The 13,239-nt window shown below is 52.5% G+C and overlaps 1 protein-coding gene across 5 annotated transcripts in view; it reads left to right on the forward strand.

Moving 5' to 3' along the window:
* SUFU (SUFU negative regulator of hedgehog signaling) overlaps nt 1-13,239 on the forward strand; it is a 157,328-nt gene that overhangs the window by 140,717 nt on the left and 3,372 nt on the right. For 3 of the 5 annotated variants that reach the window (XM_058298604.1, XM_004478849.5, XM_004478848.4), the window contains exons 10-11: nt 1,040-1,178; nt 10,732-10,800. In XM_058298604.1, the coding sequence (XP_058154587.1) occupies nt 1,040-1,178; nt 10,732-10,800 (208 nt within the window). Of the gene's footprint in view, nt 1-1,039; nt 1,179-10,731; nt 10,801-12,427; nt 12,509-13,239 lie in introns of all 5 variants that reach the window. The other 2 variants (XM_058298603.2, XM_058298601.2) reach the window with 1 other exon arrangement.

Genomic DNA, 13,239 nt, shown 5'->3' on the forward strand with positions numbered 1-13,239 from the left:
TGTTGTAGCTGGCTCCCTCACAGCCCTGCGGGGTTCCACCCTCACTTTTGTATCAGGGGAGGCAATAAGAAGAACTTTAAACTTAGAGAACCAGAACAAGGAAGAAGGGGGTTGTAGTGTTTTTTACCCTCTCCACTGTCCCTAGAGTCTGAAAGGAGTTTGGATAGAAACCAGCCTTGGTCAGCCACCCTGGGCAGCAGGGCAAAGGTAGCAAATCGTCAGAGTGAGCAAGCCCTGGCAGGGCCTACCACCAGGACCCCAGCCATTTCTTCCCAGGCTACTCTCTTGCCCAGCTCCAGGTCTTTAGGCTGGTGAAGGGTTAATCTGAGGCAGCCTGAGAAAGCAAAGAGCCTGTTTTGATTCCTTTGCCCACGGCTTTCTCTGCCCTACTGGTTGCCCCTGCCTGCCCTTCCCCTAGGGGTATTTCCAGATTGGATATTAACAGTAACTTCTTGTCACTTCCTCAGAGTGACCCCACTTGGCTTCGCTTTTTATTTTTAAACATAAGGGTGGCTTTGGGGCTAGCCACTTAGATCTGTGGGAAGGCCCAGGTGCAGGTGGAAGAGTCTGCCCCGGACACAGGCATCATGCAGTCGAGGGCACTATGCCATTATCCCAGGGGCTCAGGAAATCTGCGTAGGCACCCCTTCCTCCAACCCCCACCAAGGGGTATCCATGCAGCTCAGTTCTGGACTGCTCCTTCCCTCTCCGGCCTTGGTTTACTTACCAGAATGTGAGGGAAGTGAGCTCTGCTACCTCTGCAGTCCCTTGGAACTCTGATGGAGTGTGGTCTCTGCTAGCTTTGAGTATGTCGGAAGCATGTTCGGAACACATTAAAGAATTTGTGAGAGAGGCTTCTCCTTGAAGGCATAGAAATAAATCTGTTTGGTTATGTCCCCTGTTAGTGGGCACATGGGCAGTCAGGGGCCTTTGACAAGCACCAACATAGCCCCCACACCCCCAGAGCCTTAGCCTGGCCTGCTGCTCTTGGGGCTCTTTCCAGACCCAGCACCTCACTGTCTCCCTGTTTCCACCCCAGGGGCAGGCTCCTGCATGGACGGCACTTTACATATAAAAGTATCACCGGTGACATGGCCATCACGTTTGTCTCCACGGGGGTGGAAGGCGCCTTTGCCACTGAGGAGCACCCTTACGCAGCTCACGGACCCTGGTTACAAGTGAGAAGGCTTTTTCTTCCCTACCTTCTTTGCACTGGCTCTTGTCTTGCTAGTCCCCTCCCTCTCCTCCCTTGGCAGCTCTTGGTGGCTCCCCTTCCTGCGGGCCTGGCTGCAAGAAGCCTCTTGGAGTCAAGGCTTTTTTTTTCCTTCACAGACACATTTAGGACATTCACACACACACAAATGGTCTTTAACCTCAGAATTCTTCTGTAAAGGTATTAGTAATCATTTACCTATATTAATTTGTTGATAAAACTCTTTCCTTTTCCTCAATATATTTATTTCAAAATCATGTGTATTTAAATTGGCACGACCTTTTTGGAGAGTAATTTGAGAATTCCTTGCTCGAACAGATTGATGGGTATACCTGTAGGCTCATTTCTCTGCCTTTTTATTCCCTCTTTAAACCTTAAACTTGAACTGTAGCTATTTTTTCATGTATTCATTTAAAAAACATATGCGAAGGGGTCTACTATCTAATAGAGGAAAAGAGCCATTTAAGCAGTTCCAGTGCAATCTACCACCACAGACAGTAAGGCAGACATCTACACATGGCACACTGCAACAAAAAGAAGCAAACGGCCAGTTCTTTTGACAGAAAAGCTTCAAAGAAGTGAAACTCAAGCTGAGTCTTGAAAGAATAAGTGCTCCCCATGTAAAGGAGGGGAGAAGGGCATCCCACCCAGAGGTGGCAGAAGCACCGTGGCTACAGCACACAATACAGGAGGGGAGAGTACAGCAGAAGCAGCATGAGACGAGGCTGGAGAGGTAGAAGGTGGATCCTGCTGTCTGTCCCAGCAGCTCCAAGAACACTTCGTGACCAGCTTCCCCTGTCACCTAAGAACACTAGTCATATCTCTCCAGGCCCTGTCCATGGGGAAGTTCTGTTTGCCATTGAAATCCAAGTTTGAGTGATACAGGGTTTTCTGTACCCTGGGTAAACCAAGGCAAGGAAACTAAGAGTGAAGCAGACCAGAGGATGTGTGGAAGCCACTCTTACGTGGCCACATATGGCAATCCTGCCAGAATTCTTAGAAAGCAGGCATGCAGACCTGGACCTGGGGCTGGGATAGGCAGCTCTCAGCAGCCAGAGTGTGCCCCCTGCCTCCTCCCCACCCCCGCCACTCCATCCTGCACCTAATGGCTCATCCATTCCTCTTGATGGAAACCCAGCTTGCCTGAGCAGAAACCTGCTGGTTTGTCCAGAACACTTTGTCTCTCCTTTGCTTTTCTGGCTGGAGCACAGCTTCAGAGCAACTGCCAAGGGGGGTGCTGGGGCCTGAGAGCCACAGTCCTCCTTCCAGCCCCCACCTTTTCCCAGGTCCCTAATGGGTACTTGGCGTGGTCCAGCACACTCCTAGATACACTGGAGGAGCAGTATCCTTTTTCACTTCCATCCATTTGTTGGGAGTGAGGGAAGGAAACATTTTATCTCAACTCTCACAGAATTATCAAGAAAGGGAATCTTGACCCTAATCCGAAAGGTGACCACATCTTGTTTGTGGTGTGGTTGAGAGAGGGGTGAGATACAATAGGGAGGGGAGGGGAATCATGCTGTTTTTGGAGTTTAACCCAGTCTGGGCGGATGGTCTGTGAAGTATTTATACCCTTAATATGGCATTCTTCTTGTCTGTGTAAGTGTATGTGTGTTTGCAAAATTTTCTCCCCCATCAGACCAGCCCCCTCCTACCACCACCAAAATACTAACTCTTAATTAAAACAAAGAGTAAAAAGGGCCACCAACCACATTCCCCAGACTAAGTGGACTAGAAGTAGAAGCTAGTGCTTTAGGGATATTGTGTTCTATAAATTATCTTGCCTTTTTCCACTATTGTTATTACATTGTTTCATAACAAAATTACTTTGAACCATAAAGTTATAAATACATTTTAAAAGTCCCACTTGGTAACATTAGATTTCTGCCCATGTGGTGTTGGTAGTTACTGTAGCAAAAGCTCTGAAGTGTAACATTTGAAATTAGCCCAGCACAAGTAGAGAGGGCCTCCCGCCCCCCCCCCCCCCCCAGCTAGGCCCCAGCCTGCCTCTGCTGCCTTTTCTGAGAGCAGGAGGGGAGCAGACCTCCCTCCTGGGCAGAACTGGTGATGAGGAGGGAGGTGGGGACCGCGAAGAAGTTGAGAGTTGTCATTCCCAGGCAGTGACAGCATGCTGACCGGTCCCCTGACAGGTCCTGGCAGAAGGGTCCTCAGCACTGATGTGTAACGAAGGTTTAAGCACATTTTCTTGGGCAAGAAGGGGCAGGGTTTTTTCCAAACTCCAGCAGTTCCGCCATCTCCCTTTTGGACCTTCTTCCCTCCCCAGGAGCAAGGGAGCCAGGGAAGTTTAGGGCGGGGCACTTCCCTGCCCTGGGGAGGGAGGGTGGTCAGCATCTCCAGTTTTCGCAGACCAGGAACCTGGACCCCCACCTACCAGGCCCTGCTGCAGACTCGGCAGATTTCACCTTGCCCCTTAATTCCCCCCAAAGTCTGCTGCTGGGTCCAACCACATACTGAAGGGAGAAGGGGAAAGCCCTTGCTCCCCCCCACCCCGCCCCAGGCTGCCAGCATCCCTGTTCCCAGGTCCACAACCCCCTCACTTCCTTGGCAGCCCCTCAGTGAGCTTGCGCACTCAGCACTCCCTGACTCCCCAGCACATGGCCCCCTCCCTGGGCTGTTGCCTGGGGAACCGGGCGCAGCGGTGGGAACGAGCCGCTGGCCTCGGCGTGTTTCAATAAAGTTGCTGTGCTGGGAGCTGCTTAATCAAAGGCCTGTGTTATGGGCTCATTAGTGTGGCCCACAAGAGGGGCTAGCTCCCAGGGAGTCCTGGGAAGGCTGGCTGAGGCCCCACTTCCCCAGGCGCGCACCCTCACTCACTGAGGGGTTTCTCAGGCCCTTTCCATGGAGCCCTGGGAAATCCTCCGACCCTGCCCAGCCACATTCTCAGCTGCTCAGTCAACACCCACACCAATCTTCCCTCCCCCCAAAGCAGTCAGCATTTCCTCCGTCTGACTGCTAGCCTGCCTTTCCTTTCAGGGTCTTGCCGCTGTGGTCACAGGCAGCTCCCTAGCTTGTGGGAATCTGGGCTTGTAATTACTTGTGGCTCTCTAGGTCTCCCTGTGAGGTTGCCTGTCTCCTCAGGAATGACAGGACCTCCTGGAGGCCTGGGGTTAGGCTGGTAGCTACCAGTGAGGGCCCACTCCTGAAGCAGGGAGACCCCAACACAGAGAGCCCTGCCCTCTCCTCTGCAGGTCTGTCTTGCTCACCTTCCCCAGGTTCATGGGTATCTCCCTGATCCTCATGTGCCTGACCTGCCGGGGGCCAAAAATAGGAAGGAGCTGAACATAGCAGACCCAGGACGTGAAGAGGCCTAGGTTTCTCTTTCCTTGGCTGCGGCCTGAACTCTCCCTGGTGGTCGCAGCTGCATCGGGAGGGGCTGGGATGACTTCCTTCATCAGCCTTCAGCAGCTTTGGAAGCCCTCACTCTCAGCCTTGGCACGTTGTTCCGGCCATCCGCCCAGGCCTGTTACCTCTTGGGGAGAAGGCTCAGCAAAGATAACCCTCATGAGGGAAGAGTGACAAAGGAGAGGCTTGAGAGAGAAGGTGACAAGTTATGGAATCTGGGCACCATTCTGGAGTTTGTGGAATAGCCCCAGCCAGGCCTCAGACCCACCTGTCCTGGGCCTGCCTCACTCCCCAGCCTCTCCAGGCCCACAAAAGTTAAGGTTGCAGCACCCAGAAAGGCAGGGCTGTCCTCAGCACTGGGTTGAGCACAGTGGGATGTTCCCTGCTTTATGGAGGAGCTGGAGCAGCAGGAATCCAGCTCCAGTTCCACAGGCTTTTCAGTTTTCTGAGGTCAACACCTTGACTCCATCTGTACTACAATTTGCTGTTTTCATCCAACTCTGGAGCCTTGCAGTAGGGTCTTCATACCCTGGGTGGGAGGCCTGCCAAGGGCCTCTTCTGCACCACCCTCCCCCAGCTGTCCCTCATTCCCTCATCCGGTGACTCTAACAAGCCTCCCTCCCTGGAGTCTGTCAACACGGGCTGTTAGTCCTCTGAGCGGGAGCCCAGCCCAGCGCTGAGTCGTTCATCTGTCCCCAGCCAAGGGTGATTTGAAGGGGGAGAGGGCTTGGCCCCAGAGGTCACACAAGGGTCACATCACCAAATATGAGAATATTTTTTTTAATCCTGCTCTGCTTTCTCAGCTGCATGGTGTCTGACAGCTCACCCAGGTGGTGCCGCCATTCCCAGCCATTCCCTACTGCCCTGGTGGGGAGCCCCAGGCTCGGGAGAAGACGCCGAGCAGCTGTTCCTAGTGGGCTCTGCTGCTCTGGGCTAGGCCCAGGGCATCACTGCAGGCTCTCGTCCTAGCCTGGGCGCTGACTCGCCACTCCTCCAGACAAGGCCCCCACTTTCTCCTGTCCCCAGCCACCCAGCTGGATGTTGTGAGGAAGATGCCTTGAGAATCCCTGGCCCAGGCCCTGGGCACCTCCTCTTTAGTGGCTCTACTATATTTTTTCTTCCACTGGTGAACCTGTCCACAAGCTGTTCTCCCTGGAGACCACCCTGGCCTAGGGCACTCCCATGAAGGCTTAAACCCCAGCAGTGTGCCTGGGGAAGTACAGCACCCTTCCTGTCAGGAGAAGACCCTGATGCCCTGCTGTGTCCTCACCTGCCAACGCAAAGCACAAGGCATCTAAGCCTGTTTCCACCTACCCAAGCCAACTTCTCACCACCCAGTGAGACTAGGACATGGGTGAGGACTCACTGTGCCACCACCGCAGCCTGGCACCCGCGACACATGCCTCTGCCTCTGAGCCTGGGGTGTCTCCCAGGCTTTTTCTGGCTTTTGTCTGGCCTGTTGGGGGAAGGGACGCAAACTGAACTGCTTCCTCATCCCTGCCTTCTCCACTGCATCTTGGGTGCCAGAGCAGCTCCTTGGCAGTCCCCACCACCCAAACAAAACATTTCCTATCCTGAGAGAAGGAAAGGGAGGGAAAAAGAAAGCCAAACTTGTTGGGAAGCAAGAACAACGTGTCAACACGAAGAGCAAACAAGGCCCCAGACAAAGTGAGGCTTGTCATACCCAAGGGAAGGAGTGGCATTATCAGCCGCTGTTTGCAGACTAGAAATATCACTGACCACAGACATTTGAATCAGCGTCAGATCAGCAGCAGCTGGGCCCCTGCCGGCAGCACAGCCAGGCCTGCCCAGGGCAGGCACTGACGAAAGATCACTTTTCAGGTTCCTTTCTGGAACTTGCTGGGACCTGGGGAATGGGAGGTTGTTGACCATCCTTCCTCACAACCAAGCAGCCAGGCTGTCATAAAGCCCTAGTGTGAGCAGCCTACTGAAGTAAGCTGTAAGCTGCTGGCCTAGATTCTGAGCCCCCTCCCTGCCAAAAGAGGGCTGGACAGGGAACTATTGCTCCCATCCCACAACTCAGCCAATTAGATGGTGGTGGAGCTCTAGCCACCAACTTGCCTCTGTTGGTTACGCCTGGGCCCAAAACCCCTTCCCCTGTGCCTGAGTTTTTCCCAGCATTCCCCATGTCATGAACTCCTGGGGTACCTTTTCAATATCCAGATGCCTTGGCCAACTATATTCTGATTCCCATGGTCTATGTGGAGCTTAGCATCTCCATATTTTAAAAAGCTTTCCAGGTGATTTTGCTACTGGTTGAGGGGTCTTCCCTCTCTCCCTAGAAGGTCTCCTCTTTCCAAGGACTATTTGTATACAATAAATGGGAAAAACATAAGTGTTTTAGGCCTGGCTCTTGGTGAGTGCTTTTATCAATGAGTGCTGCTATCAGCAGCAGCATTTCTACTGCTGTTTTCTGGGCTAAAGTAAGTATTGCCTTCACCAACTATGCATTCCCCAAGCTGGCCTGGAACTTTGTCTCACTGTCCCCATTTGGAAAACATCCATGGGCATGGTTTCCCTTCCTTTCCGGCTGGTGAACCTGGATTTTGAGCAGCTGCATGTCTCTAAGGCTCAGGGTTCAAGCTGTGCAAAGACCCTCTTGAGCTGCACAGGTGGCCAGGAGACCTGTGGCTGATTGGGGTTGATACTGCTGCTTTTCCAGGTAGAAGCCAAGGTCACTTCCACTTGCCCCATCAGAGAAGAGGGGTCAGCTCCAAATATGCAGACTTCTAGACTTGGAGTACCTTCCCCACATAGGAAGAGTATACACTGCCAAGAAGTCAGACTACTGTTTTAAAGTCCAGCAGACTTGTCTCCTCTCGGCACCTCCTCATCTGCGAAGTGAAGATGATAGTTACCCTCTTGCAGGACCTCCATGAAGATCCAATGAGATGGTATAGGTCAAGCACATCTCAGTGACTGGCACGTGGGGAGGCACTGCTCCTGCTTTTGGTGGTGTTATCATAGCTGTTATCACTATCATAACTGTTCACATTAATATCTGTGGCAGAGACAGGCAGCTCCACGGGGGCCCAGTGAGTTCCAAGAGCTCCAAGCCCAGCATTGCACAGGCTTTTCCCACAGTTTCATCACAACAGCCAGTCTGTTACCCGTGAGAGAGCCCAGGAGCTGCTCCATCATAGCTATCTCCAGTGTCCTGTTGATAAGATCTATTAACATTCTCAGCTCCAGGTCTGAAATACACAAAGAACAGGGCCTGTTTGTTCAATCCAAGCTTCTAAGGTTTAACTCCCGAAGGAAATTAAATTAGGTGCCCGGAGCTATGATAGTCTGATAGTCTGCCCTGTTTCTTTGTAGGGGATGTCACCCTTAATATCATGCAGATCTCATGTATAGTTTTTCCCCTTTAATTCTTTTTAAATTAATGTGAGGTTTCCAGTAGGAACCAGCAAGTCACCCCAAGTGAAAATTGAGAAGGCAAAGAGGTGTAAAAAGTAGGAGCAACTGTGGTCTGTCCCCATTTTTGGTCTTGCCATCCCCTCCCCCAACTGATTACAGAATAAGTCCATACATAGATGGTCCTGAGCTTGGTTGCTCTACTAAAAGTGACCATTGCTCACCCTCTCCCCAGCACCAAGTCCAGACGCTTGTCAGGGGGGCCGACTTAGGACTGAACTCAGTATTGGTGGAGTTACCAACTCTCTTTGGAGTCTCACTGGGTGGCCACACTCCCTGTAAACTCTTTCCTCCTCTGCCCTCTCACTCCCCACCCCATATCACCCCCAGCACTAGTTCCAGTCCTAGACCTATTTACCTTCTCTAGCAGAAAGCCCCTCCCTCCAAATTATTTGTGGGTTAGAAATCAGCCCAGCCTGGCCCGTACTGAACCCATTGTAATATAATTGGGTTTTGGTATGCTTATTTTCATGCTAGCATTTGCAGAGGTGGCAACAAGCCCTGGAAATGCCAAAAATATGAATGTGACTTTTGTGCTACTCAAGCAGACTGGTGATAACTGGCAGAGAAACTTGGGACTTCTGGGGAGGGGGGGGAAGGCGGGCGGGTGGGAGGGGAGAGCCTGGAATGAGAGAGCAAGAAGAGCAAAGGCTCGGGCTGTGGGGTGGGGTCAGGATGTTGGGAAGGCTCAGTGTAGTCTGAGGTTGCAGGGGCTGGCCAGGCCCAGTGTGGGGAAGTTGGAGATTGAACAAAGGCAGGGTGGGGCAACAGCAGGCGTCACTTACTTGGGCTGACCTTGCCTCTTTCCTTCTGTCTCGGCACATCCCTTTCTCCGTCCTCGCTTGAGGCCTGTACTCCTGGAACAGAAACCTTGATGAGATGTGGGCCAGTGGTCAGAGCTGTTTTGGTTCCTGCTTGTGGCCTTTGAGCCTAAAAGGAGAGGTCTTTTGGCTCTGCTTGTCCAGATGGGCAATGTGCTATCTTCATGCCTGTGTCTGCTGGGCTCCACCTGGGCCCTGCCTAGCAGAAGCACCCAGAAAATGCTTAGGAAATGAATGGATGGATGGGCAGATAGATGGAAGAATGAATAAATAAATAAATAACTGTTCTGGGAGTAAGCAGTCAGGAATCGGAAGCAGTACTTTAGGTTCGAACTTTGGAGTCCAGGCACAGGCTGTGTGATAGTGGGCAAAGTGCATAAGCTAGCTGTGTGTCAGTTGTCTCATTTGTTAGGAGATAAAAATATATGAGCAACTGGCACAGTTCCTGGGATGGTGGTGGTTTTTCTGCTTACTTGGATATAGTGTTCTTGTTCCTTGCTCCCACCCCACCCCACCCCACCCCATCGCCTCCTTCCTTTGGAGTCCTCCATCCTGTGAAGTTGCTGGCAATCCTGCTTCCTTTCTCTGCCATTTCACTACCTCACAAGCTTGACAATGTTCCCACTGTTGAAGTTTTCATTGTTTCCCATACAGCTTTTCAGAGTGGATGCCTCCAGGGGAAACCCAGTGGGTATTTTCTCAAGTTCATGATTCCCATCCTTCTGCCAGGGATGGTTTCACCCTGTTCTTTGCCCTGTCCTGGTTGTTGGCATTTCACACCAGATATGCTGCCTTGAGTATGAGGGCCTTCCATCCTCTGTGCCCCACCCAGGGTGTAAGGGCCTGCTGGAGGAGGCAAAGTCAAGACAAGTAGAGGCAGCCAGGGCAGTGCAGGAGGGTCTGCTGTGCAGGCTATGGACAAGCACAGGGAGAAAAGGGGGCAGAAGAAGAGGTCAGATTGGAAGAGGAAAGATCCTCAGCCAGGACCCAGGAGAGTGCCGGTATGGTGTGAGCTTGGCTTGACCTCCTCTCTCTGGCAGAAGAACACATTGGAAAAATGGCCCATCAGATTGAGGAAGGCCTGATTTTAGAGGTTCTAAGAGTCCAGAAGAACTTGGACATTTCCACTGGCTGAGGAAACTGTAAAGGCTGAGGATGGTGGTTGTACCAGCTGAATAGTGGGGCCTGACTGTCCTAGACATCAAAGCACGAGGTGACAAGGCATCAGACTCCAGCAGCAAAGTGGGAGAGCTGGAGGTAACCTAGAAAAGAGGTATCCCAGAGGAAATCTTAAAGAACTCCATGGCTCAATGGGACAGGCAGGCAGGGACTTGGGGGTTTCCAACCTGAGAGAATATGGACACTGTGGAGGAAAATGGAGTTAAGAGTTTCTTTTCCATCTGTAAAATGAGGGAGGTTGGCCCACAGGCTTCAGATTCTCCAGCTCAGACATTCTTGGATGTACCTTTCAGGGCATTTCCAGATTCCAGACAGGGCTTATATTCTAAATCCAAACAGATTCCTTTTGTCCTACCAGGGGGTGGGGGTGGGGGTACTTGTGACATGTGAGCCTGTTTGGTCAAGGAGGTGACAGCTCTTTTCTGCCCCTCGGCTTCTCTGTTTTTTCCCCACCCATTTCTGTATCCCCCATGTCCTCTGGCCCCCTTTCTTCTCTGCTCCAGTCACTCTGATATTACAGACAGGTTGTGGTGGGACATATTGAGGGTGGGGTGGGGAGAGGAATGTTTCAGGGCAGGACCTCAAACACTCTAGCCCTAGAACAGATCTCAGCAGGCTCATACCTCTTCTCTGGCCAGAAGAAAGGTCCATAGCTTGGCAGTTGATGAAAAGACCATATATGAAAAAATAAAAGATTGCCTTGTGCCTTCTTCCCAGATTCTGTTGACTGAAGAGTTTGTAGAGAAAATGTTGGAGGACTTAGAAGATTTGACTTCTCCAGAGGAAGTAAGCCGGTTTGATTCCCTCTAACAGCAGGTTCCAGTCTCCAGGAACATGCGCGTGTCTGTGTGTGTGCGCGCGTATGCACGTGCTTGCTTGTGTCTGTGTGCTTGCACCTGTGGGCTCCTCTCAGAGGTATGTGGGGCTGGAAAGGAGACCGGAGTCCTGAATGGTTCATTGCTTTTCTGTTTCCCTGAACCACCACCCCACCCCCAGCCCTTGTAAGGACAGACACCCAGCAAATTGTCTGAATTGCCAGCTCCTGAGTACCTCATTGGAGAGGCAGCCAGGACCTTCAGGCTAGTACGAGTTCTTCCCTAGCCCCTGCTATTTCCTGGCAGATTCTGAACAGACAGCCCATGTCTGCTGCCAGAGAACATTCCACTGGGGAGTCCTGGTGGGCAGCAAGGGACTTCTGCTCTTGCCTTGGGCCACCCAGGCACCACTCTCCCTTCCTCCCTCCTCCAGCCATAAGCTCTCCCCTCTTAGCCTCTTTCAGCCCTAGCCCAGAGCCTGAGGAGCTGGCAGGTCAGGTGGGGGCTTGTGCCTTCCCTGGCTGCCCCTCTGGGGTATAGGAACAGAGCCCATAATCCCCTTTGTTTTTCTTCCTTGTTCCCAGTATCCTCATTTGCAGGGACTTACCTCATCCTGGAAAGTCCCTTCCCCTCCCCCTGTCTCCTACTAACCAGCACTCCTGTGGGACCTGAGCCTTCCTGGCCTCAATGCCTGGTGGGTTAGTGGAACATTAGCAAGCTGGCCCTACCTCTGGAGAGCTCTTTTGGGCCCTCCCCCGCCTGTGGCAGGGATATACCCTTTCCTTGCCCTTTCTGCCAGGAAGTATGCTTGGGGGCAAGCTCCTTCACCTCCCAGGAGCCAGGCTTTCAAGCCAAAGGAAGGCCAGGCAAGAGCTAGTTTCAGCCAGGGCTAGAGCTTCCAGCTGCCCAGATTCCATGGCCACTTTAGCCAGGACATAGAGGCCTCTGATGTTCAAGAGGCTATGAGAGTGAGTGCACAGAGTGGGGCTGTCCTGTTCAGGTCTCCAGGTGAACAGGAACTCCTCAGAAGCAGAGGTCACCTCTAATAGGATAGTGTCTTCTCTGTCCTTTTTTTTTTTTTTTTTCGTTATCTTCTCTGTCCTTTGGGAGGCAGTTCGATAAATCAATTCATTCATAAATCCAGCAGCCACTGAGCCCCCAGTCTGTGCCAGCCCTTGTGCCAGCCACTCAACCCCCTCAAGTCACCAGCCCCTGAGGCCCAGTTCCCCAGAGCCAGCTGCCCAGAAGCTCTTCCGGAGAGGCCCTGTTGCACTGGCATGGCTCTGTGCCAGGCTGCTGCTTTGCACTTGTGTTGAAGGGGGTGGGAGGGGACAGTCCAGGCAAGAGGGACAGGAGCCAGGGGGAGCTTAGGAAAGTAGGTCACTAAAAATGACTTTTTTTTCCTATCCAGAGGCTGTCCCCACACCCTGCCTCACTTTCCATTTTGGTCCTGGCATGGACAGTCCCCATCAGAGGGAGGGAGACAGGGAGCCAGCCAGGAAGCGTCAGGTCTACTTCCAGCCCAGCTCCCGGCAGGCTGAGAGCTCTGCTCTCTCTCTTCCACCCTGGCCCTGACTTCTTGTCTTGTCCTTGGATAGTGGGAGACAAAAGGCAAGCCCTATTTCCGAGCTTCAGCGTCAGTCCAAGTTAGTGAGCATCCACTGAACACCAGCTGTGTGGTAGGTAAGGCAAGGTCCTTCCATATAGAGGAGTAAGATATGGCTGCCTCCTCACCTTCTCTCCACCAGAAGTTCCCAGGCTATCGGGAGTAAGCAAATCAGTGATTCCTGGAGATAATAGGAAGACCTTGGGCCACTCTCAGGCATATAACTCTGGGAGATGGATGCAAATGAACAGGGTGGGGATTTACCCCTCCTGAGGATTCACCAGGCCCAAGAAATCTCCAGCCCCACTCCTGCTCCTCCACTCCCACCCAGGCAGCAAGAGTGGGTCTGACTTTGGGTTGAGCCAGGGCCTCCTTCCCTTTGGACTCAATGGCAAAGGCTAGAGAGGGTAAGTTCCAGGGTCTTCCCACACCAGCCTCTAAAAGAGAGACCAGTGTGGGGAGAAGACCAGAGTTCTAGTCCTTAAGCTACTTCCCTGTAGCATCTGTACTCTCCTCCTAACCCTCGTCCTCCAGACCCAGGGCCTCAGGGAGCAGATTCCTTACATGCTTGTGGCCAGAGGCAGAACCAAGGAAGTGAGCAGGAGGGAGGTCAGCACAGTCAAGAAAAGTTAGAAAACATGCCTCCTCCAACCCTGGCTAAATATTGTCAGGGCAAGAGGAAAGCAGGGGCCGCCAAACTCCAGCAGCTTAACCCTAGCCGCCCACCCGGGTCTAGCATTTGAAGCCTGGCCTCCAGTGGCCTAGCTTGCCCCAGCACCCCTAGGACAGGGCCTGGTTGAGGGT

This window comes from Dasypus novemcinctus, chromosome 6 (assembly GCF_030445035.2).
Source record: "Dasypus novemcinctus isolate mDasNov1 chromosome 6, mDasNov1.1.hap2, whole genome shotgun sequence".
NCBI lineage: Eukaryota > Metazoa > Chordata > Mammalia > Cingulata > Dasypodidae > Dasypus > Dasypus novemcinctus.